The sequence below is a fragment of the Lampetra fluviatilis genome, chromosome 42, assembly GCF_964198595.1.
Source record: "Lampetra fluviatilis chromosome 42, kcLamFluv1.1, whole genome shotgun sequence".
Lineage (NCBI taxonomy): Eukaryota > Metazoa > Chordata > Hyperoartia > Petromyzontiformes > Petromyzontidae > Lampetra > Lampetra fluviatilis.
Window position 1 is genome coordinate 184,590 of NC_136316.1, and position 25,464 is coordinate 210,053.

The following is a 25,464-nucleotide window of genomic DNA, read 5'->3' on the forward strand; positions in this document are numbered from 1 at the left end:
CGGCCTCCCGGCACTGTTTATGCACTCTACTATTTAATTTAGAGGCCATGGCAAGTGATGCAAGCCCCATTCAAATTCATACAATGGATAGATGTGTGCAGGGGTTGCTCATGGGGGGGGGGTGGGGCGGTGCTTGAGTTTAGAGGTTGAGATGGAGGTTATTTGTTGCCACGGAATCTCAACATGGAATCAATATCGACGTCACGTGACGAGGGCGAGTGCTGCTGCGAGCGCCAACCTCCGCCCCGAGGGTAACGCATGCGCAGCAGCAGCGGAAGGCGCCAGCAGAGGGCAGCGTCTAACAACGAACGGCAGCTTCCAGACAGTTTTCTCCGCGGCTCCCTCTCCGCACGTGCGTGCGCGTTTGGGTTGTGCCGCATCTGCTCGTGGTTCTCTCCATCTCACACGGCGGCTGAGCACGGGGCACCACCAAACGGCCAAAAGCGTCAACGGGATGGCAACAAATGGCGCTGTCGAGCCGCGACAGATGGGAGCGGCGCTACATTTCTTGAAACGAGCGAGATTGTTATTGTCAAGGGCTTTTGGCGGAAAGAGATGGTGGAAGGGAATTCAGAATCAAAATCTTTATCTATCCTGGAAATATCCGATGAGCTATGAAGCTCTTTTTCACAAATGTCCATTAGTATAGGAAAAGCAAGCCAATTACTCTAAATAAATGATAAACTCAAACGAAACTTTTTATTTCACCAGGACAGGCCCACTGAGCTATATAGCTCTTTTTTCAGAAGCGACCTGGCCACAAATGATGGACCAACGAAGTGGCTTATGTAGTGGAGATAGATAGCAGCCAAATACTCTTAATCCATGTTGATTCTAAATGTGGAAGGAAAAACCGGAGGACCCGGCTTACAATCCACACGACCACGGGGAAAACATGCAAACCCCAAATATACAGCAGGCGTTAGGGTCGGGATCGAACCCATGACGTCATGTATACCAGGCGAATTACTTACACTTTACCCCACCACCACCACGTGACATGCCGTTCGTCCAGCTGTGGTGAACCCCGTCAACATTGCTGTGTGCAGCACAGAGGCGGTGGTGGGGGGGGGAGGCGGGACTCAAGAAACCTGCACCATTTTTTTCAACTCCCCCCCACACCCCCCAACTTTCGATACGTATTGCTTTTTTAATTGGTGCGGCATCTTATACTTCTTCCAATGCAGCCAACCTCATGCATTATTTACACCAACAATGCACTGGAAGGGCACAGGGGGCTGTCTCTCCGTCCCGATCGGTGTAATCCAGAGGTCATAAAAAAAATTAAACGTGGCGACGCGGTGCCGACAGTGACGCGGCAAGTGCCCGGCTCGAGCAGCGATACTCGACAGACAAGCTCCGTGGAAGGTGGGGGGCGAAACCTTAGCTGCATTAACCCAGGGGAGATGTATTATTCAAGGCTCGTAAAAACACGGGGAGGGGGGGGGGACCACAGGGCGTGCGGGGGGCGGGGGATAGCGGGCCCCATGGGGCGTGACGGCGTAAAATACGCCCTTCTCGCCTTGCTCTGCCCCCATTAGCATGGGGAAAAAACCCCACGGAGAAAGTTAAATTGCGCTCGTGGAAGGCCGGATAATGTAACGCTCGTATGAGGTGGAAAGTAACAACCTTAAATTCCATGGGTTCATTAATTGTTATAACATAAAAACGTGCAGCCCTGCACGTGCTTGCTCATGCCACTGCTGCCACCGGATGGACCCCCCCACTGGATGGTATATTGGCCGACTCTTCTACGCTGGCCACCAGACATCTTGCAAGAGGTGCGAGTACCCACACTTTACCCCACCACCACATTCTACCTGTCAATTGACTACCTCCGGCCATACCCATTGATAATTGCTGCTGTGTGGATAGAGACCAGCGGGAGGTGGGGGGTGGAATTTAAGAAACTTGCCAATTGTTTTGCTTCGACTGTCGCGCGCGCCGGGAGATCGATCCAGCGACCTCCGGATCGCAAGCCCACGGTGCCGATCGTCACACCGGGGCAGCGTCCCTCGGGGCAGCACGAGGGCATGGCAAGCCGCCTGCGGCACCGCCTCATCCGGGACATCCGTCTTCAAAATGAAATGGGCGAGCCGCGGCGAATATGCCGTGCGAAGCGGGGGGCTCTCTCCCGCTCGTAATAACGAGGCCGCTCGCGTGTTCTCGGAACATCATGCCTAGGAGTGTGAAGTGGCACTTGCACAACCGGAGGCATCCGGGAGATTATCACCTCGGGAAAATTTAATACAATTCGAAGATCTTGAAAAGTTTTAAGGTTCCTCAAGTCGAAAATTACAAAACGAAAGTGTAGAGGAGTATTGTGAGTAACCAACGAGGGGGCGAGATCAGAAGGAGAGGCGAGCGGGTTGACAGTCAAGAATGACGTAACGTCACGGGTTACGGAAGGGGCTTTGGAGAGCACCTCCGGGAACATGGGCGGAGCCGAGCCGGGGGGAGGAGCCACCCAAAGGGTTCTTAAGGGCGGCCCCGTAATGGAGGCGTCGTCGTAGGGAGCCAGGGTAAGAATCGGCTGCAGAGGGTCTCTCCCTCCTCGTCGCGGAGCGGTGTTGGCTGAACCCTCGCTCCGGCCAGACGAGTGAGAGAGCCCATAGGGTAGCCGAGGTTAGGACCCAAATAGTATCCAGCGACCGTGAGAGAGTAGACCTGCACTGGTGTGAGCGTAGGATGTCGAGTGTGACAGTGTTTTAATAAACGGCAATAGCCCTTATAGAATTCCTCATCTCGGCGTGGTTCTACTGCACTACAATAGTAATAACTTTCAGCAGACGGCCAATGCAAGGATGAAGGATTAACTATTACATTTTTTTTTTACCAGGCAAAGCCCACTGGCCTATATAGCCACAAATGATATCTCAACGAAGTTGGCTTATCACGTGGAAATTGATAGCAGCCATATACTGTAAATGTGTGTTGATTCTAAATGTGGAGGGAAAAGCCGGAGGACCCAAAGAAAAATCCACGCGACCACAGGAAGAACATGCAAACTCCAAATATACAGCAGGCATCAGGGTCGGGATCAAACCCACGACCTCCTGTATACCAGGCGAGGTAGTTAACATCTCGCCACCGTGGCACCCCTTAAAGTGAACCAATGACTCGTTTTGGAACGTACTGTACACGATCCGCCGGCTCCACCTCCCCGGGAGGCATAAACGGTTCAGCCGGCACACGTGTCCCACCAAGCGCCCCCACTCCCTCCACCCCCCCCGGCAACCCCACGGCTCGCTGATCAAAAACCACGCTGGAGGATCCATCCCAGAGTGCGAGACGCAGTCACAATCCGCCCGGCGTACATAAGTCCACTTGACGTTTGCGCCGCTCGTCCGTGGGTTAGTTACTCTAAAGCGGAGCGCTCCACAGAGGGTTCACGCGCTCGTCCATCAACGCGTGAATCGCACATGCCTCGTCTGGACGCCTTTCTTCCACCAACACGCTCCCACCGAGACCAGTGCATGGCCAACCTTTGTACAAAACAGTGATAACGCCGCTATTTTATTGCCAAACACTGCCAGAAACTACCTTTCTGTCAACGCAAGAGCCGGGCATGAGGTCCGGAGAGCTTCCAGCACTCGGAGACAACCGACGTCAAGGCGGCTTCATCTCGCGTAACTCATTACGTGCCTTCATGGTGGTGGATTGTGGGTAACACGACATGAACCGTACAATAAACCACTTTAGTCTGCGCTCCTTCAACAGACAAAGAGCAAAACTAAACGAGCTCTCCCGAAGCCCTCTCGTGGCTAGCAGACTTCGACATCTGATTTAACAGAATTGATAACACGGACGAGCTTGTCTCAGCGCATGAAAATAAACGAACATCGAAACCGTCAGTCAATGGATCTCAGGCAACCCTAAGATGTGATTTCAACCTTCCGAGTCGCATCAGCAATAGCGCCTGTTATTCCCCACAATCCACCACAAAAGTGCATAATGAGTTTCGTACTATGTTTATGAACATCGGTGAACGGACCCCACGGTGCTCGTGGAGTGCTCTTGCCAATAACAGTAGTCAACGCAGCAGCAGCATTTGTGTAACCGGCCACACTCAGAAAGTTGAACCCTATTCAGTGTCTGCCTGCTTAAGTAAATTGCTGACGAGATAAAAGTGATTCAACCTACCAAAGGCCATTAGGCTGCTGAACAAAAACCTCATTTAACGGTCTCATTCGGAGATGAAAACAGACGCTGGTCATCTGCTAATCTCAAACGTACGGTCTAAATCTCAGAAAACAGAGGGTTCCAAACCTGGTCCCACATGGAGACCTCCCCATCAGCAAACCAGAGCAGGCCACGGCCACTCGGAGTTCGCCAATATGTCCCGTAATGTTGGTGCCGACTCACTCGGCCGCTTACCCTCCCACTCGCCCGCTCGTCCTCCCGCTACACCCGCTCACCCTCCCACTCACCCGCTCACCCTCCCTCTCACCCGCTCACCCTCCCACTCACCCGCTCACCCTCCCACTCACCCGCTCACCCGCTCACCCTCCCACTCACCCGCTCACCCGCTCACCCTCCCACTCACCCGCTCACTCGGCCGCCCGCCTGGTCGCCCACCCGCCCACTCCCTCGACAGCGTCAATTCGACCAGTTGGTGTCGCCCACCCAGGCCCCACGCCGCCTGTGCCACCTGGGCTGGGGGCCTCACCTGCCGGCGAATGACGTCGAGGCTCTCCTGGGCTCGTGCCATCAGACTCGCCACCTTCTCAGGTTCCTGCAAGGCACGGTTCTCCCGGAAGGCATCCTTCACCCTGCGCAGGGCGTACTCCCTGCACACACGCGCACACACACACACATCTCCATCTCGATCACTCACCATCTCCGCTCCAGGAGGTTCATCAGAACAGTAGGAATCTGGGGGATGTTAGGATTCGTTAATTCATTATCACGTTCTGCAGAAGGTTGTTGTTATTACTCCACTTGGTTACCCAAGAAAGAGTCTCCGGACTCCTTTTCAGGAGGGTCCTCCAAAGCTTTCGCTGTCGGGGGGCAGTGAGCGACACATCAGGCGATGGTCCTTCTCCTTCATAGCATAGACATTAAAAGGGCCACTTCCCAGACGTTGCCTACTATTTCCTTTTCCTCTTAACACAGTGTTATTGGCCAATTGAGGAATGTGTTGGGTTTTTTTTCATGGATAACAAAACACTATTCCAGAGCCTTAATGGATGCGGGCATCAAAAAAAATCTCACAAACCCGAGACCTAAATAAAATGTTACAAACCATCTGTACAATTGTAACGCTTACGCTGAGATTGCTTTCCGAAAGTACCAACAGATGAATATGAGAGGGGGAGTCTGGAAAGAGGGGAAACGCTTTCGCCAGGAAATGACAGAATAACTGAACGATTCAAGTGGGACTCAGGATATAGATGAGAAAAAAAAACACAAAAGTCATGTTCAACAAAGTTCACAGTTACCAAGGGCAATTACTGAGGGCAGTTACCGAGGAGAAATGAGAGCAACATCCATGTGCCTAAAGGAGAAATGTTATGATCCGTGTATATAGTCAGTCACCGAGGAAAAACTTACTTGCCATGAAACACATGCTGAACCACCAACAGCAATTACACATGCCCATAGCGGGGACCAGGATATTATTCGGCCATCCACTCTTACATACATCCACAAAACGGTGCTAGTTTTAGCGGCCCATTGGGCATTATGATGATGGAATTACTCCATCCCTGCCACTTTTCAATTGTGAACAGAGCCCTCTGGCTACACTAAAGATGCTGGCTTACTCCAGTGTGGGTAAACCCAAGATTTAAACTTAGGGTCTAAGTGGTACTGGCTCAACACGAGCATACAGCTGAGATGATGACAATGCTGACTGTCTTTTTACATCAATCGATATAGCTTAATTGTATTACAACAAAGTGTTATGATTCGGCCACAACATCCAGTCAAAAGTTTGGCGGTAGCAACAGCAGCAGCAGGTCAATGTAAATTGCAGAGATCAAATCCTGCGCCAGGCCACCGCATCTGCTAGACGAGTGCAAGCCACAGTGTAAAGCTTCTCACGTTTCAATTTCGAACGCACAGTGTGGGGCCCTGTCAAAAGTTCGAAGAGTGATTTCACCGAGGAAAAACTTTGGGCGAAAGCGGCAGTGAAAACGAATTAGGGGAAAACAAATAAGCACCGACGCGGTGCACTGCCCATCTCGGGCTCGGGCTAACAGACAGGCCGTTATGATCTGCGCCCCGATCTCGTCCCGTGAGCGTAGCACAACTCTCCATATCTCAATCCCATGCTGCATCAGTGTCAAGCCTGACCACTTTAAACCACAAAGTTAGCATCTCCCCGCTCAAGTGAGCATGGGGCGAAAGTGTAAGTTCCGCACCACTATGGAAGATTACCAAATATGAAATAAGAGGGAGCAGAAATGTGTGGGGTCAATCAACCGTTTGCCAGCAGTCGTGCGAGGAAACAATTTCAGGGCTGGGAGGAGGCTCACTTGTGGGACTGGCTAAACATGGCTTTTTTCTTTCATTTCGCTCTCTGAAACTGCAGCAATTTTCACCCCAAATCTTAGAGACTCTCTGAGCTGGACACAAAATCGTTTAGAAATTACTCAAGAACAACAACAGAGCTGGGGAAAAGGAAAAAAAAATGCAAATTATATTTCCCGGGCCTTCTGTGCTGCTCATATTACATTTTTTCACGTATTTCACATCAAATTTTTCTCTCCCTTTCGAAATAGATGAGCGATAATTTTACAGCTAAGGATTCAATTTCTCAGGGCTGCATGCAATTTTGACTGCCGAGGGCTCCCCTGAGTATTGGCACTCGCTGCGCGATGGCAGTAAAAATTGCGGGATCGCTTAGATTTCCCAACAGGCAAATCCCACCACACTGAGCGATGTCAAGCATCGTAAGATTAACGCTTCCTAAATCGTTAGCAACACACGCGGGGCACTCGGGGCTCAACGCAGAGGTCAAGTCTGGCTGCTCCCCTCGTTGCCTTGAGCGAGGTTCTCGGCACAAGCCGCTGCCCACTGCTGTAGGCTCAGTGTTCCGAGTTTGGACCGTGGTTATTAAAACGAATTGAGGTTTTAGTGTAAAAGTAAATTTGTATGCAATATTGCCCTCCACTACCAGTGGTTTGAGAGTCATCCAATCCAAGAAGTCATCACGGATAATGCCGTGGATGCCACTATGCCTCACCATTGCTTCCTTCCTTCTGCCAGATCCCATATCAATTATAGTTGATAAGACTGCAAAGGGCTGCTGTTATAGTCTTCTGCCATCTGGCTTTCAGTCTTCCCCTCGGTCGCACGTCTCACAAAGTAATTCCAATTTTATAGACCCCCGGAGGTCGATTCGCCAAGCTGACCTCCGACTAGGGTTTCCTTGCAGTGCCTTCTGATTATGAGTCTGGTGATCCAAACTATTTTTATTTTACCAGGCAACCATAATCTTTGGTTCTTTCGGTAAAGTCACGTAGGTATAAAATAAAATAAATCATGACGTTTCGGGCACAACACAAGCGTCCATCACCAGGTGGGAAAGCATGGTCTGCTGCTGAGGCAGACTGTTTTAAAAGGTTTGAAATGGGTGTAGCTCAAGGGTAATAAAGAAGTGGTCGGGGCTAGTGATGTTAATGTGAAAATTAGCATGTAACTGTAAGATAGGAAAGCGGCCTCCTCGACGGGGGCACGAAAGTGGCTATGTTAATGTGAGAGATTAGCACGATGTTAATGTGAGAAATTAGAGGGCACGGAAGTAGCTATGTTAATGTGAGAGATTATCATGATGTTAATGTGAGAAATTAGAGGGCACGGAAGTAGCTATGTTAATGTGAGAGATTAGCAACATTAACGTCATGCCAATCCCTCACATTAACATAGTCACTTCCGTGCCCTCGTCTAGGAGGCCGTCTTCCTTCTTTTCTCCAGTTACATGCACATTTCTCACATTAACATCACGAGCCCCGACCACTTCTTTATGACCCTTGGGCTACACCCATTTCAAACCTTTTAAAACAGTCTGCCTCAGCAGCAGACCATGCTTTCCCACCTGCTTACGGACGCTTGAGTTGCGTCTGAAACGTCGTGATTAATTTTATTTTATACCTACGTGACTTTACCGAAAGAACCAAAGAGTATGGATTTCTGCAGTCACGAAAGCTTCAAATCAAGATTTTACCAAGTAAAGAAGCGACTTGGCTACAAATCATAGCTCAACGAATTGGCTTATGTCGTCATTTATAGCAGCCAAATAAACTAAACGAATATTTCTAAATGTAGAGGAAAATACAGGAGGTTCCAGAGAAAAATCCACGCAACCACGAGGAGAGAAACATGCAATTCCAAATATACAGCCGTCAGGGTCGGGGTCGAACCCACGACCTCCTGTATACCAGGCGAGGTAGTTGACATTTCACCACTGCGGCGCCCCAAGCACAGCTCCAACTGATAGCAATGAAAAAGACGAGAGGGGATCAAGGCTAAGATTTGATGCCACCACATCCTGCTACACTTCCTTCCTATAGATCTCTCAACTGCTGCACATGATTTCTAATATCCGCTCCTAGTCTCATCAGCCCTATACGCTGATACTTTAGGTCTTCCCCTTGTAACAGTCGACACGTCCGTCGAAGAGCATGCTTAGTCTCATCACCACGACCTTGGTCTGGGTGCCACTCCCAATATCCGTCTCAGTAACCTGCCCTCCTTCACACGCATACCACCCATCACAAATGCCTCTTGCTGTTTATATATCTACGTGGATGACTTAAATGCAAGGATAGTGTCATACACACAAAAAGCACGTGAGAATACATTTTTTCGATTCGTGTATGATATATGTAATGGTTGTGTGACCCGTACAACCAGAAAGGTCATTATTATAGATCTCGAAAGGTAAGCAGAGTTGGGTCTGCTCAATGTTGGGATGGGGAAACAGAATGAGAATACCAGGCGTTGCAGCCTCGTGCTGCAACGTGGCCGGGAAATGACAGCACACCAAATTATTCCTGCAGCTATTTGCGGAAGTTGAAGGGCTAACCCTGTGTGAGAGAGTGCGTGTGGCAGGTTTTCTCCAGGTACTCCAGTTTCTTACCAGCCCAAACGCTCACGATGGTAAAATACATTTTCAACCATCCCAATGCAGGTCCCTCACGCGTCTGGGGGACTCCGTGAGGGTTCCTGGATAAATCAAGGGCAATGTTACGATAATACCCACACTTGACTTTCAATAAAGCGGTACCTGTTGTTTTTTGGGCTAGATGCGTGATATTAATAGCGCTAACGATACATTTAAACAGCAATGAATGTGAAAAGACTGCTAATAATTCCGACACGATCTGACACACCTGATAAATGACGAGTCAAGGGCACAAGGAATGAGACAATGACATCTCAAAAATGGCTCGGGCCACAAAGCCACAACAAATTGGGAGTTGTTCATCGACCAGGGAGAAATAATACATGAAGTCAAAAAAGACGTATGGCTCCATCAATCCGTTCCTGTTAAGAACCCCGAGACGCCATTGGAAAGGGCATTCGTATGTCAGTGGATAAATAATCATAGAAGCACATGTTACGTAATATGAAGTGTAAATCTGTTGAAAGACCCGGGTGAGGTGAAGATAATGGTAATAATGATGCCGGCATCATTGATATTGCGTACTTTATTAATAGTAACAGCGGGGAGGGCAGGAGGGGGATCGTTGGCTCCGCTTTGAGGTCTTTGTGCGTGAATGGCGCTATGCATCTTGTGCCGTTGTCGACTTATAACGCCACCGATGCGGGTCGCGGGTGCGTTGTGCAGTGCGCCAACCACTACGCTCCACCACGACCTTACAACACAATCGGCACCAACCGCAAACACCGACTCTACCCTTGCACCCAACACACGTCAACAGCAACATCCGCCACACGGGAGTGAGCAGCCGATACAAGCGCGACCCTCGTCAAGGGTAGAGACGCACACGTCCCACTCGGCGCCCTATCGACAGCATAGGCCTCATCGCGAACATCAAAGCGCCCGGGGTGCCAAGAGCGCGAATCCCGGCGCTGTTCCACCACCCCGCGCACCCGACCCGACCCCGAGCCCCCCCGCACCTGTAGCTGTAGCTCGCGAAGCGGCCGCTCTCCCGCAGCAGAGCCTTGTACAGCGCCAGCACGCGCGTCCTGCTGGGCGCTGCCATGACACCTTGGCGGGGTCCTTCAGCTGCGAGGACGCAGGGCTGAGGCGGCCGCGGCGATTGCCCGATTTAAAGGGGACGCCGCGATGCGGCGGTGGGGTTTATACGCTGCGATCCATACTTGCGAGCGCAACGGCGTTTTTTATTTTTAGCGCGCCGATCAATCGGCCGTAAACGCGGGTCTGGGGGTGGTCGCCTTCAGTGTGATCGGAGATTCGCGATCGCTACATTAATGTTGGGCGCGCGTCCACGGGCAGCCCGGCGCGGGACGTCACCAGCAGCAGCAGTGGGGGGGGGGGCGACACGCGTGGCTCAGGTGGGGACGCGAAGGCCGCCGCCGCAGCTGCTGTCGTTGTCGTCGTTGTTGTGTAACAAAGTACAGCGGCACTTGCTCAGTCCACTGCTGGATGAGCTGTCGTTAATTATCCAGCTTTAACCTATGTCCTAAACAGTCGCGTGTACCTCCCTTGGCTCTGTTCTGTCGTTGCGTACATGGCAGCGGCAGTATGCTCGAGGTCTGATCGCCAAGAGCGAGCGAGCGAGAGGGCTTCGGGAGAGAGTCCAGTCCGTGTCGTCGCTGCGCTCTTCCTCCTCCGCTGCAGGAGCGCAGACTCCGGGGGGTTTTAACTGCGCGGTCCCCAGTTCGCGTCGCATGGCCACAATCGCAACACTGGCGCTTCTCTTTCAGTTGACATCCACGAAGGAGAGGCGCGCGTCTCGTCACTCGCCACTCATCATCCTCATCACTCGCCACTCATCATCCTCATCACTCGCCACTCATCATCCTGTCGCGACCAATAGAGTTGGGTGACGCAGTGGCGAGATGGTAACTAGCTCGCCTGATACTCAACAAGGACTCAAGGAGGTCGGGAGTTCGATCACGACGACGACGATGTTTGGAGTCTGCACGTTCTCCCCGTGGTCGCATGGATTTGTCTCCGTGTCTTCCGGTCTCTCCCTCCGCATTTAGAATCAACATGCGCCCAGAGTATCTGTCTGCCGCTTTGTTGAGCCATCATTTGTGAGCAGGTCGCTTCTGAAAAAGAGCCGTATAGCTCAGTGGGCCTTACCTGGTCAAACAAAATAACAATTTATATTTCCCGTGAACTTCGCCCATTGATTCCTCATACTAGATTCCAAGCTTTCCTCATCTCATGTTGAGCACTAGGCATATCGGTGGACTGTTTCGTCTCATGCAGTGTTCCACCAGCACCACACGACATGTCAAAACGTTTTTCTTCCCACGCACTGAGCGCCTTTGAAATTCCTCGCCATGGTGACTTTCCCCAAGCTCTTATAGCCTTGCTCAACGCAAGAAACGTGTTCTTTCATATCCATTACAACCTTGAAGGGGCTGTGTGTTGTTGGACGTTTGATGGTTTGGGTCCTTTTGGCCTACTGGGCTCAGAAATTGTGTGTACAAAAAGAAACCCCAACAACTTGATTCACAAAACAGCAGCAGCAGACTTTACGGAATTCTGCAAAGTGCTGATGTCTCTCGTTGGGTGTGGGTTGGACACGACGAATGAAGGGATTATGGGACGGTGGTCAAATGTGTATATGGATAGTCCTCGACGTAGGAAGGCCTTCCGTTCGTAAGTCGGACTGCCCTTAAGTCGGGCGTTTGTAAGTCGGAGACTGCACAAAATAATTGTGAAAATCCCCCACCGTCTCTTCAGAAAATTCGAGTAAATCGCAACCGTGATGGGGATCCGCTGTTGTGTGTATTTAATCAACAAATTCAAACTTTATTCCTTTAAAGACGACTTCATTAAACCATGGAACATTTTCGTAAATTAGTATCCTCGGTGCCTTGTGCGTCGTTATTTGGTGGCTCGCATTAACGCCGGGATTTTCACGTTTGTCCTGTTCCAGGTGATGCTCGTGACGCTTTCGCCATCTCCTTTTCAGGGCAGCAGCTGCCCCAGCACTGCCCCCGTTAGGACTCCGTTAATTGGCATTGATCAGCTCTAAAACATTTACAGCTCATTGCCGCTCAACTAAGTTAACTAAGGCGTATGTATAAAATATGTGCTGTAGTGACCAATGATTGTCAACGCTGCCAATAGGTACGTTTGAATTGTTAACGGCTTATTTTTTTTTCGGATCTAAATCGGCCACACACTTATTTTACACCCGCAGACCACTTCCTCAAGATTGTTCCTCGGATTAAAAAAGAAATAGTCACTGGCATCGCTCGTCACACGAATCCTTTGTAAAGGCTAGGAGCAGTGTGCAGGAAGGTGCTTCGAAAAAAACAATCGGGGCAATTAGTAATTATTTACGCGAGCGGAATTACAATTCAGGCTGTTTCTCAAACCTCATTCGCTGCCACGATTCCTCACCGCCCTACCCACGGCGCATCGCTCTCCACAGAACCCGGGCCCGCACTTAACGCCTGCGATCAAAGAACTAAAATCAAGAGATGAGCGTAGGCGGGCGGGTAAGCTTCCCTGGCGCGTGGCGGTGGAACACTTGCTCGCGGTGGGGGGCCTGGCGGCAGCGGAGAGCCGGGGGAGCGGGGGGCGCCGTGACGGCGCCGTGGCCGGCGCGAGCGCGTTGCTCGGAGCGGGACGGGCCCCGGGGTGGCTCCGTCGCAGTGCTGGGCCGCTCGTACGAGACGGACGATGTGACCAACGTGACGCCGCACATCCTGGGGCTTGTCGGGCGGCAGCTGCACAACCAGGAGCACCACCCGCTGTGGCTCGTCAAGGAGCGCATCAAAGGTGCGCGGCGATCGGGGGGTGTTCACTCGCCGTCAGAGAGCACTTAGCACTCAGCACCCGGTATTAATTAACCAGCACCCAGCACAAATGGCACCAAGCGCTCAGAATTAAATATTCACTGACCAGCATGACAGCATTCAATTCTTACCAACCAAAAATCAATAGCTACCACCCAGAATCCAGTATTCAATACCTACCTCCCACAAATTAAATTCCTTCTAGCCAAAAAATGTAGACGTCTGGGCGTAGTCCCTAGCATTCCATAGTACCCAGATTGTAATTCACGCAACTACTCTGCATTCAGTGCACAGCATTCAGTATGCTGAATTCAGTGCTCGGCATTCAGTACCCAGCACTCAAGAGCTCCTGCCCAGCACTCTCTTCCCATTCTCGAGCACTCTTATTAGCACCACCCAACGCTCGCTGGAGCAGCGGTAACAAAACATTTTCACGTGCAGTTTTTCTCCGACCTCGCCGTTTTTTCTGCCACGCATTCAAAACACAACCTTGCCCAAAACAACACAATTGGCAGCAGCAACAACAACAACAAAATCCCTTTCCTTATTTCTGGCGAAAGGAAAATTATTATCGCCGCGGATAATTTCACCGCGCTCACGGAATTGCGCCGGCCTCGGCGCACAATTTATGCGTTGAGCCGCGACGGGTGAACCGGCACACCTTCATTCTGCCGCCCACGTCGCCATTAAATATTCACCGGTGTTGTCTCGGCTCCGATTGCGTTTCGGATGCGCTGCCGAGGTACGCTGCTCGGGAATAATTAAGCAGCTATTCCTCCTCCTCCCCCTTCCTCGTGGGCTCCAGAAACTCTCGCTCCTTCCAGGTTTGACTCCCCGCGTGGCAGTAAAATATTTATTAAGGCCATTGTCTCGTCCAATGCCTCCCCTAGGTTGGCTCGGCCTGGAACGAGCACCTGGCACGGAGAGTTTGATTCACACGAGCGCGCACGTACGAGCACGCGTGCTTAAATTTGTCATGGGTGTGAATGTTTGTGCGTGAGTGCATCTGTGCATCAGTACACATGTGTTTGTGCGCATCGGAGTATGTTGGGAGTGGAGACGTCCTGGTTAGTACATTTTTCTACCAACCCAGCAATTTGAGTGGGGCAATGGTTAGCGCAATGCATAATGAAACCAACTACTAGTTATGGGCCTCCCCTAGGTCGACTCATCCTTAAATTAGTTCCTGGTGCCATGTGCAAACAATCAGCGCTGGGGGAGACAAAGGCAGCCAGGCATCGGACAGGCCACACCAGCCCCTCGTGCGCCGAGCCTGCTGTAAGTGCTCTCTAACAGCACTTGCCCCAACAGTCTGTACGGCTATTGGGGGGGGATCTTTATCTTCATACGGGCACGTGCGTTTGTGTGCAGCATGCAAACTAGGGCCCACAACCATACCTGGGCCCCAGTGCCGCATTCTCAAAACGGCGCTTATTAAAATCTCGCTCAAACTCGCGTCGGAATGAAAACATCGGCGCGAGAAAGTGACGCACGCGCGCCTCTGCCGGCATCTGGCACGCCATGTGTCTCTTTCAGGCTGAGCTGACCTGAGGGAAGACCCTGGCTGGCTGCATCTCTCAATTAGTGGCAATTACTACACGAGGCACGCCCCAGCACAGTCTGCTCAAACTTACACATGATTCGGGGGGTGGCGGGGTGGGTGGGTGGGTGGGATCTTGAGGAGAGGGAACTGACAGCGTCTTTCCTGCCGGCCCCGGGTTGAGCGATGATGCGACGTACGTCGCGCAGCATCCGCTAATTGCCGCGTCGCCTGGTCTTGCGCTAATGACGTTTGCAAACTCGTGAACGCGTGCGCGGGGGGCCCTGCGACAGTTGAGAATGACTACGCCTGCATTGACAGCCTCTTTGAAGTTGCGTTAGTCTTTTTTGAGATATTTCTCAATGCTTCCGTCTCCTTCTGTTTGATCGGAACGATCGAGCCGTTGTCGACCGACCGCTCGATAGAGGCCTCCCCATGCCATGTGGGGGGCGTGGGGATTGGGTGGAGAATCTCGCAGCACGCGATGACCTCCGTGTGATCTACCAACCCCACCTGTGCTGGCGTGATTGTGAGCGTGCGCGCACCGGGAGAGGGAGGTCAGCTGGTTAAAAATGTGGCCACGGGAGGATATTTAATGTACCAGCCTTCATGGATCCCCTGTGCCTACTCACAAAGGGGGGGGGACCCCTTTGGCTACTCCGCATGGTTCCCCTTGGCTCCTGCACATGCGTCCCCTTGGCGACTTGGCCCTGAACTTCAACATCTTGCCCCTAGTGTGGATAAAGCAGTCTATCGGAGTGGTCCGAGAAGCCGTGGCCATCTCTTGAAAACTGAATTAGCTTCCAGCACGTTGGCGCGAAACGTCAGACATCACGCCTAACTACGCCTAACTACGCCTAACAGTACATCCCGTAAATGCATCGGACACTCGCGCAGCGGCACAGCCAAGAAAGCCTCCGCAGTAGCATTCGGCTCGAAAATTCGTAATATTTTTACTTTGTTGTGTTTTATTCGTTCAAATATTTCACCTGTAAAAATCCCCCGTTGATGGAAAATATCGTTTGCAGGGGTGCCCAGGGAGTCGCCCGACTCACCCATAGCAAACAAGTAATGAAACGTACACAGTCGATTGAATAACCGTCGTCACCGCCGTTGCCACGTGTTTCCCTCGCCCCCCCACCCCCTCGCCCCCACTGGGGCCGCCGGCCACCGCGCGCCGCAGACTTCTTCTACAAGAGTTTCACGAACCGGCGCGGCAACCCGCTCTTCTCGGTGTACGACGCGCTGCCGCCCGTCGTGACGTTGGAGCAGAACTTCGACAGCCTGCTGGTGCCTCCCGGCCACCCGAGCCGGCGGCGCAGCGACAGCTACTATGTGAGCGGGCGCCACATGTTGCGCGCGCACACGTCGGCGCACCAGCGCGACCTGGTTCGCTCCGGCCTCAACGCCTTCCTGGTGGCGGGAGACGTGTACCGGCGAGACGCCGTCGACTCCACGCACTACCCGGCCTTCCACCAGCTCGAGGGCGTGCGGCTGTTCGACCGCCACTCGGTGAGATACCAGACACCTCCCTGCCCCTGCCCTCCATGTAGCCCGGCTCTTGTCTGTGGGTTGACCTCTCTGGCCCTCGTAGATGCTTGCTAACAGCACTTGCCCCAACAGTCGTCGTTAAGACTTTTCGGGGGTGTCTTTGTGTGTGTGTTGACCCCTGCGTGGGGAAAGGTAGTGTAGCGGTTGGTGCGCTGCGTTATGAACCCGGCGTGCCGGGGGTGGCGAGTTTATTCCGAGCTCCGCGATGGGGAGCGACCGCTCTGCCGCAATCATCCCTGGTCTAAACGCCCCCACCCACCCACAGACTCACCCATGTGTGTTGTGTGTCAGTGCGTGTCGGTGTGTGTCAGTGCGTGTCACTGTGTGTGTCGGTGTGTGTGGGGAGCAGTAGTGTAGCGGTTAGCTTGCTGCACTATGAACCTGGTGACCCGGGTTCCGTTCCCGATCACGGCCAACATCAGTGGCGATTATCTGAACCGGTGCTTGACCTCCCCTAGGTCGACTTAGCCTCAAATGAGTACCTGTTGCAGTGTGTAAATATCGCCACTGGGGAGACAAAGGCGGCCGGGCATGGTGTTGGCCAATCACCCCCTCGTGTGCCGTGCCAGCCTTCATAGGTGCTACTCGCTAACAGCACTTGCCCCAAGAGTCTGTTAAGGCTTCACGGGGGATCTTTGTGCGCACCGCAGCTGTTTGCGGAGGTTCAGGGCTCAGGCGCGGAGGACCTGCGTCTGTTTGAGAGCGGCGCGAGGAATCCACTCAAGCAGGAGACGCACACCATGGAGGCTGTCAAGCTCACCGAGTTCAACCTCAAGGAGACGCTGCAAGGCCTCATGGGATACCTCTTTGGGGAAGGTGCAGGCCTAAAAATATTGCTTTTGGGATCTTTATCATTACCAGCATTAAATCAACTTCGGTCGCACCAAACATCAGCTTTCTATCCCTTCCCTCTGCAACCCAAATGGCCTTTGTGTGGATTTAATCAGCACGCTACCAAACAGCTCTCCTCTCTAATCCGCAGCTTTTAACTCAGCACTTGAATGTTGTGCACGCAATCGCGACGCTGTGAGCTGGGAATGATCTGGCATCCGTTCCTTGATGAGTCTCTCCCCTCTCAGTCAGTCGTTTGCAACAAACCCAATTCTCTGCGATTGTTTCTAATCCCATTTTATACTGTCCCTGATCTCACTTCTGCACCCCGTTTGCGAAAGTATTGTTAGTGTTTACCGATGGAATGCAAAGTTTTCCTTTCAATAATGAATTCTCACATTCAACCATTCAATGTCTCATTGAATCAATCAATCTCTGATTTAATCATTCAATCATTCTCATGCAATTGCTCATTCACCCATTCAGTAATTTAGTATTTTATTTTCAATCATTCATATTAATTTACTCAATCATTAATTTAAAAATGAAATCTTGCAATCGCTTATTCAATCATCCACTCAATCATTCATTATCTCATTCAGTCACCCAATGAATAAATAATTTTCCCACGCAACCCTTCAGCCTGTCTGCTTGCTTTGACAATCTGTGTCTATTGCCATTGAGCCTCTTAAGCTTCCCCTGTAGATCTCTTGGCTCTGTGCGTTTCGCTCTAAATTCCACTGGGCCGCTGTCACCGGCTGACCCAAGGTAATGTTTTCATCCGAGACTCGCTTTCTCGTTGGGTCCTCACCTGGAGAAACACAATCAATGATGGAACCCCGCTTGTGGGCAGGAGACCGACGGACCGTAGCATTCCAGTGGATGGATGATGGCTGATCACGAGGATAACGATCGGTGTTTGGCGCGAGTGGCCACTAGATTTCAGTTCAGTCCAGGTAACGGCATTGGCGCCGTACTCCGTGCCGGGTGTTGCCAGCCAAAGTTGACCCGCTCGTCCGCTGCTGTGCTGCGCGGGGCAGGCGTGCAGTGGAGGTGGGTGGACTGCACCTTCCCCTTCACACACCCCTCCTTCGAGATGGAGGTGCTGCACCATGGCAGCTGGCTGGAAGTCCTCGGCTGCGGAGTCATGGAGCAGCGGATCCTGGATGGCGGTAGGAGCATCGACACAATGGCAGTGGCCGCAGTGCCACTCGGATCCGCTTGGTAGAAATGCACCCCACTTGGCTCATCCCACCTCCAATCCGTTCCACTTAGATGCAATCCAGTTTGCCATTAAAAGCCATTACCATCAACTTTACAACACTCCATTCTACCAAAACCCACACTGTTTTGGTCCATGTATTCTGTTCCATTCCGCTTCACTGCACTCTACTGCACTCCATGTTGTTGCGATGCTGCATGGTGACGATGCAGTGCTGGAACTCGGAAATCGAGTGCCCCGCTTCAGTCTTGTCGGGTAGTGGAGGGGTTAACGGAAATACTTCTGGCAGAAAATTACCACCACGTCGCCGAATCCAAAAACACAGTCTGGATAAAGGTTCACGTCTGTCATTACCATCGGCAACAATGATGCTGGATGAAGGCCTACCTAATGATGTGAATTTTTTTTATAAAAAATAGCAAACACCCATTAAATTAATACCATTGCCATATAGCAATGTGGATGTCATCGTCAGCCAAGATCGATCCTCTGCTGGATGATAAAGGTCTCAAGTTACGGTCTTCGCTTACTTGCAATCTGCGTCTGTATCCATTTTATCGATGGGTATAGCCTCTAAATAGGAATGTATTTTCGCGATGGCGTACATACAGAACAATTTACATCAACATTAAAACACAATTTATATATTTTTATATATTGTTGTCCTTCCCTCCAACCTCCGATTAGCACGGTTTGCGACGCACGGTGGGAAAGTTCAACATTCATACATACTGCACTATAAACTACTATATACTACACGACTATACACTAGTTTACACTATACATTACACTACTAGACACTATATCACTATACTCTATCGAAAACTCATCTCTTTAGAACTGCTTTTTGTGTTTGGTTTGTTGCCTTTCCCCCGCAACTCCAATTAGCACGGTTGGCTATATACATTGTTCTCCGTGCTGCCAATACGTTGGTGATGTCTTGGCAGATGCTTGGCACAGTATGAGCTGACAGCAACCTCGCTCGATTTCCGAGTTGAATCACCTCAAAGAAGCTGAAAGTAGTTTGAGCAAAACGTTGTACGTTGGTGTTGAATCCAGGTGGGAAAAGTCTAAAGCCACCAGTGAAGAGATTGATTGGTCAGAATTTGAATGAACGTGTTGGCTACGTATAAATAACACCGTGTCAAGCGTGGCAATCTTATCGGGTGTGCAGAAGGGTTTAATGACGATAATTTTGGCGTTAAAATAAAAAAAACACCACTACCACGTGGCCCAACCCAAACACAAATATGGATCATAATTGCACTGGCTACGAAAACCGACATTTTGATCACCGCTTGTTGCTTGCCGCTTGGCATTTTGAGTCTTTGGGCCTGTGCTTGGCAAACTGTGAAGAGAAAACAAGAAAAATCGGTACCCCGATCGTGGAGTTGAACCCACGGACCCAGCTTGGCGGTTGGGCGTCGGTCCCGCGAGGCTCCGCCGCCACGCCGGCCCCGCGGTGGGCGCGGCCGCGTGACGGGCGTCCCCGCGGCGACCTTGCCGCCGGTTACTGATTGCGCCGCGGTGGCTATTGGCATCCACGAGCGGGACATTTGTACCGGAGGACGGGTGCGGGGGCGGCGTGCTGGGGGGTTGCGAGTTTATTCCGGGCTCCGCGATGGGGAGCGACCGCTCTGCCCCAATCAGCCCTGGTCTAAATGCCCCCACCCACCCACAGACTCGCCCGTGTGTGTTGTGTGTCAGTATGTGTCAGTGTGTGTGTGTGGGGAGCGGTAGTGTAGGCGATTGGCGCGCTGCACTAAGAACCTGGCGACCCGGGTTCCATTCCCGCTCACGGCCAATGCCCGTGACGATTATCTGAACCGGTCCTGGGCCTTTCCTAGGTCGACTCAGCCTTAAATTAGTACCTGCTGCGGTGCTGGCCTCCCCTAGGTCCACTCAGCCTCAAATGAGTACCTTGTGCGGTGTGTAAACATCGCCACCCCCTCACCATGCCAGCCTTGATAGGTGCTCGCTAACAACACTTGCCCCAACAATCTGTTAAATGCTGTACGTGAGACACCTTTGTCATTGTGGGATTGATATAGCAGCGGTTAGTGCTCCGCACGCCAGAGTTCGATTCCCACTCATAGCCAAAATTGGTGACAAATATCTGAACGGGTCCCGGGCCTCCCCCTAGATCTACTCAGCCTTAAATGGGTACTTGGTGCGGTGTGTATAAGCATTGAGGAGACAAGGGCGAGTGGGCAGATCACTGGCCACACCACCTCCTTGTATGACGTGCAGACATTAATAGGCGCTTCATAACAACTTGCCCCAACAGTCTGTTAAAGTCTCTATAGGAGCGAGGGTGTGGTGTGTGTGTGTGAATGTGCGTATGTGTTGTGTGTATATGTGCCTGTGCGTATGCTTGTGCGTACGTATGTGTGTGTCCCTGTGCGTATGCTTGTGTGTGCATACGTGTGTGTGCGTATGCTTGTGCGTGCATATGTGCGTGTGCCTGTGCGTATGCTTGTGCGTGCGTACGTGTGTGTGCCTGTGCGTATGCTTGTGTGTGCCTACGTGTGTGTGCATGCGTATGTGTGTGTGCACGTGTGTGTGGTTTTCTTAAACAGCCGCTTTCTATCCGAGATTGGATTTTTTTCCCCAAATCAATTGAACGGAGCTGTCCCAGTTTAAAATAATATGAAGGCGGATAAATAAATAAATAACCATCACTAACGGAAGGTCACCTCGGGAGGCCTTCATCCGAGCATGTTTGATTTGCCGTGCACTCCTGTGTTCACGAGAAACTGCATGTTGGAATCTCAATGGTACGGATAAATACTGCCCATCGCTTTTTATTTTCAGTTTTAAAGGCCTGTAATGTTTCCCTGCTGTTTGATTTTAGCTGGGTACGTTCAATGTGTGAGCGCGTGAGAGAATAGGTGAATGCGTGAGTGAATTAATGAGTTACTGACTCAGTGAGAGAGTGACTAATTGAGTGAGTGAATGGGTTAAATGCGTGCGTGACTGAATGAGTGGGTTACTAATTCAAGGAGAGAGTGGCTAATTGAGTGAATGTGTGACTGAGAGGGTTACTAAATCAATGAGAGAGGGTGAAAGCGTGGGCGATTGAGTGAGTTACCGATTGAATGACGAGTGGCTAAGCGAGTCAGCGAACGAATTAACGATTGCGTGAATGAATGAGTAGTTCAAGGAGTGAGCACGAGTGGGTTAGTGACTAATCGACTGAGTTAGCAAATAGCACGGGGTGGGTGAGTGAATAAATACGTGAGAGTCTGCATGTGTCAACGAGTGAATAAATTACTACAGTAAACCCTCGCTGAGCGAGAGTTCTGGATTCGAGGGTTTTGCATATTCGCGAGTTTACTAAGAGTTTAACAACTCCCTATTCGCGACCCGCCAGACTCCAGTGTTCGTGAAGCGTCAGACGCCCGACACCGGGGAGGTGCGTACAGAATGTTGTTACATTTTAAACGGTCAGCGAAGATTAGACACACTCCCTCGGCTGCCTGCTCAGTCATCAGTCTCGCAGTAAGCCGACTCTGAACTCGCTATTGTGCAGTTTTACTTCATACGTACTTGAGTTTTACAGACTCGTTTATACATTTTAGTATGAACGAGTTGACTTGTGAGGTCCATTAAAAAGAAGGCGAATGCAATCGGGGAAAGTGTTGTGGCTAGGGCTCTCCGGAGTGCTAGCATGATAACAGCTGTGCAGTGTTGTCAAACGTCGGTATCTTCCGAGGAGTCATCCTCCTGAATTCCTCACCACCACCTCCATGTCGTCAAATCATTATCATCAAAGGTAATACAAAAAAACACATTGTTCTTTATAATTTATAATGTATTTATTGTAGTCATCGTTTTTAAACATTTACCATTCTCCCCCCCCACCCCCCCCCCCCACATGTTCACTCGTACCAGGAACGTAACTACATTTTTCCCATTGGAGCGAGGCTTCTGCGCTCACGAATTCTGCATTCGCAAGCGTTGTCAAGAACGTGACCCTCGCGGTTAGAGAGGAGGGTTTTATAATACGTGTATGATTGATTAAGTGAAGGAGTGAATAAATGAGTGGGGTGAGTGATTTTGTCAATGGGTGTGAATGAATGGGTAAGACGGTGAACGACTGTATGAATTTGTAAACAATTGAGTGAATCGGTGGGTGAACGAGTGAGCCGTGTATGTAAATGAACGCAGAAAAACAAGGAATTGCCATTGCGAGTCACCGCACACACACGGGCTTAAGGACTGCGTGGGTAAATGAACGATTGAATTGACGAGCGAGTAAATAAATGAATTTGTGGATGAGTGACTGAATGAATGAGTGGATGAGAATGAGTGAGCGAATGAATGGGTTCGTGATTTAATGAGTTTCCCCCTGTTGCGTGTGCGAAGCGGGAGCGTGGTGGTGTGACTGAGTAAATTGTTGAGTAAATAAGTGGATGAGTGACTAATTAGAATTATCTCTCCCTGTCTATGCTCAGTGGGGGCGACGGACCGCACGGTCGGGGTGGGTGAATGAGCGAGTGGATGAGCGAGTGACTAGGAGTGGATGAGCGAGTGGATGAGCGAGTGACTAGGAGAGGATGACCTTTCCCCATCTGTGCTCAGCGGGGGCAGCGGACCGGGTGGGATGGGCGTTTGGCGTGGGGCTGGAGCGTCTCGCGATGGTCCTCTACGGCGTTCCCGACATCCGCCTCTTCTGGAGCTCCGACGAGCGCTTCCTGCGGCAGTTCCGCACCGACAGCATCCACACAGCCATCCACTTCCAGGTCAGAGGGTGGCCCCGAGATGTCAGCTGCCTTGCCTGGTGTACACGAGGTCATGGGTTTGATCCCGACCCTGACAACGCCTATTGTATATTTGGAGTTTGCATGGCTCTCTCTCCCCGTGGTCGTGTGTATATTTTTCTCCTGGTCCTGCGGTTTTTCCCTCCACATTTAAAATCGACATGCGTTTTAGAATGTTTGGCTGATGTAAATGTCCACGTGATAAGCCACTTTGTGGCCAGGTTGCTTCTGAAAAAGAGCAATATGGCTCAGTGGGCCTTACCTGGTAAAATAAAAATAGTAAATACGAGAAGTGGCAATGCATCTGTCTGTCGATTGCCACCAATTAATATTTTCACGAAGTGCACACTGAATCGTGCATGTAAAAATATATTACATATGATTTATGCAAATTATATGATAATATGACGTGTAAACTAATGGGCCGAATGACAGAGAAAAATCGAAAGAAACGAGACGGAAAATAATTAGAACAAACACTATTTATCATCGAATCGCGATCCTGAGATAAGTCAAAGCCATTTGATTTGTTAATTATTCATACGTAACTGTACAAGTGTTACAAATTGTACCAAAGACCGGCTTGTGTTCATTGAGCTGCAGCTGAAGAATGTTTAATCAATCTATTTCGTACCGGAGGTGCACCAAACCACAAACACAATACAATAAAAATTCAAGACAGTTACAAAGTTAAGGGACACCAGTATCGCGGTGATCGTCCTATCGTGAAATTGAATATCATATCCACACCGTGAAAAATGACATCGCGAGCAGCGCCAGTTGCAGGCGTGTTGCGGCAACATGACAGTGGCATGACGGCCGTGCTCTTTAACACGCATGACGGTCACGAGAGCAGTCTCACGGTGACGTAACTCTTTCCTGTTCCAATGGTGGACACGTACGTATATTCACGCACATCATCGCGACAGCCTTGCTAAATACAATGTACGCTCACCGCTCGCGCGTTACGAGATTCGGCGGTGAACGGGACCCCTCACCCTGCCACTTGCAGTTGCCTCGGTAACGGTGAAGAGTCTTCTCATTTTAGTGAGAGGGCAGCGGAAAAACAGCGCATCTAAACCCATTGTTGTACTGTACTATGTTCCCATGTCTTCCCCCCCCCCGCCTTCAACCAGCACTGACCATTGCAGTAAAGTACCGTCAATTACCTATAGGAGCTTTTTGCCAGTATCAAAAATTATGGAAAGAGTAAGAATAGCCTTTACACTTGCTGGCAATAAAACAGGTGACAGTGCATATCTTATCAGACCATGTTTGTTATTGCATGTTTTGCCACAAGTTTGTGTGGTTCCTGCATACTTGATGCCTTGCAAAAGGGATCTCTTTTGTGTTTGAACATCTTAACACCTCTTGTATTATTGTCGGATATTGTAACAGGCTGTTATTGCTTCATTCCTCGCACTCTCAGAACTCTCCAGTTGGTCTTGTCTGTGGTGCCTCATTTGTCTTGATCCTTTTGACTACAAATCCAGACAGTCTTAGACTAATCATTATTTAATCCACAAAATTCCACGTGTTTGCTCATCAATTAATCGAAGAACTGTTTCACAGCCACGGATTATCGAATTAATCAACAGAGACACGAAAATCAAAGCCATCTGTTTTATTGCCAGAAATGTTATAAACATATTCTTCTTCTTTTTTTCATTACGGTCACAGAGCCCCCCCGTGATCCGCACAGCGTGGGGAGCTCAGGACTTTTAAACGTGGATAACGCTGATGCCAATACTCTGCCCGCCGACAAGGCACGTCCATCAGAATTGACAGATTGTCATCCATTCTCCCTGGCGGTTTCACCGCCGGCCTGTCGCGAGCGGCCCCAAATAGGAGCTCTAATTCTGACTTGCGCCAACACGTCGCACTGTTCAGAAATGTTTGTGTATTGCGAGAAGAAGCCACCCACTTAAATTGCATAAAGGTTGTGGGCCCGTGACTGACAGTGAAATTGTAATCTGTCGTTCTCTGGCCCAAGGGACCAGTGAAAATTAGACACGCGGAGGCCCGATTCACAAAAGTTGCACCCAAATTTTTAAAGAGAAACACGCCAATGTCTCCATTACGAACGTCGGGGAAAACGCAAGCCCGAGTTATTTCAGCCACTTAATCGAGATGTGAATCTGTCCCGTGTTGATAATCATTTAGAATTAATAACGCGCACAGTTTCTGTTCATTCTCATACAGATTCAGGGGCACGGGAAACCACAGATGGCAAGAGCCGCTGCCACCGCTGCCAACAGTTACCCAAACTCTGTCGTCCTACATTGGGATATTTGGCCAATACAATTGTAGTGAGTCCAGTTGAGTCGCAGACGTTGTTCTTTAGAGGCAACACTTTTATTGTCACATCAACCCGTTAACACAAAGGGGCAACTGCCCCTTCACCAGATACAGCCTAGGGTGGTGACCACCCAGCTAACTACGCTATACTGAGGGGTTACAGCGATGAAGGGTCAGACCCTCACTCGGGATTCCCGACCACGTGTTGATGCCTCGGAGAGCTTCCAGCTTGTAGATGTGGAGCTTCCAGCTTGTAGACGTGGAGCTTGCAGCTTGTAGACGTGGAGCTCCAGCTTGTAGACGTGGAGATTCCAGCTTGTAGATGTGGAGCTTCCAGCTTGTAG

General features: G+C 50.6%; 2 protein-coding genes across 4 annotated transcripts in view; one reads left to right on the top strand and one right to left on the bottom strand.

Annotated features, from left to right (window-relative positions):
• The window catches only part of LYRM4 (LYR motif containing 4), a 27,691-nt gene extending 17,230 nt beyond the window's left edge, over positions 1 to 10,461 (bottom strand). Inside the window, exons 1-2 of the mRNA XM_078875913.1 lie at positions 10,090 to 10,461; positions 4,670 to 4,790 (exon numbers count right to left, since the gene is read on the bottom strand). Coding sequence (XP_078732039.1) covers positions 4,670 to 4,790; positions 10,090 to 10,175 — 207 coding nt within the window. The 5' untranslated portion in view covers positions 10,176 to 10,461. The remainder of the gene's footprint in view (positions 1 to 4,669; positions 4,791 to 10,089) is intronic.
• FARS2 (phenylalanyl-tRNA synthetase 2, mitochondrial) overlaps positions 10,443 to 25,464 on the top strand; it is a 22,843-nt gene continuing 7,821 nt past the window's right edge. Inside the window, exons 1-6 of one of the 3 annotated variants that reach the window (XM_078875907.1) lie at positions 10,443 to 10,488; positions 12,048 to 12,898; positions 15,639 to 15,967; positions 16,657 to 16,822; positions 17,878 to 18,009; positions 22,644 to 22,804. In XM_078875907.1, the coding sequence (XP_078732033.1) occupies positions 12,598 to 12,898; positions 15,639 to 15,967; positions 16,657 to 16,822; positions 17,878 to 18,009; positions 22,644 to 22,804 (1,089 nt within the window). In that variant the 5' untranslated portion in view covers positions 10,443 to 10,488; positions 12,048 to 12,597. The other 2 variants (XM_078875908.1, XM_078875906.1) reach the window with 2 other exon arrangements.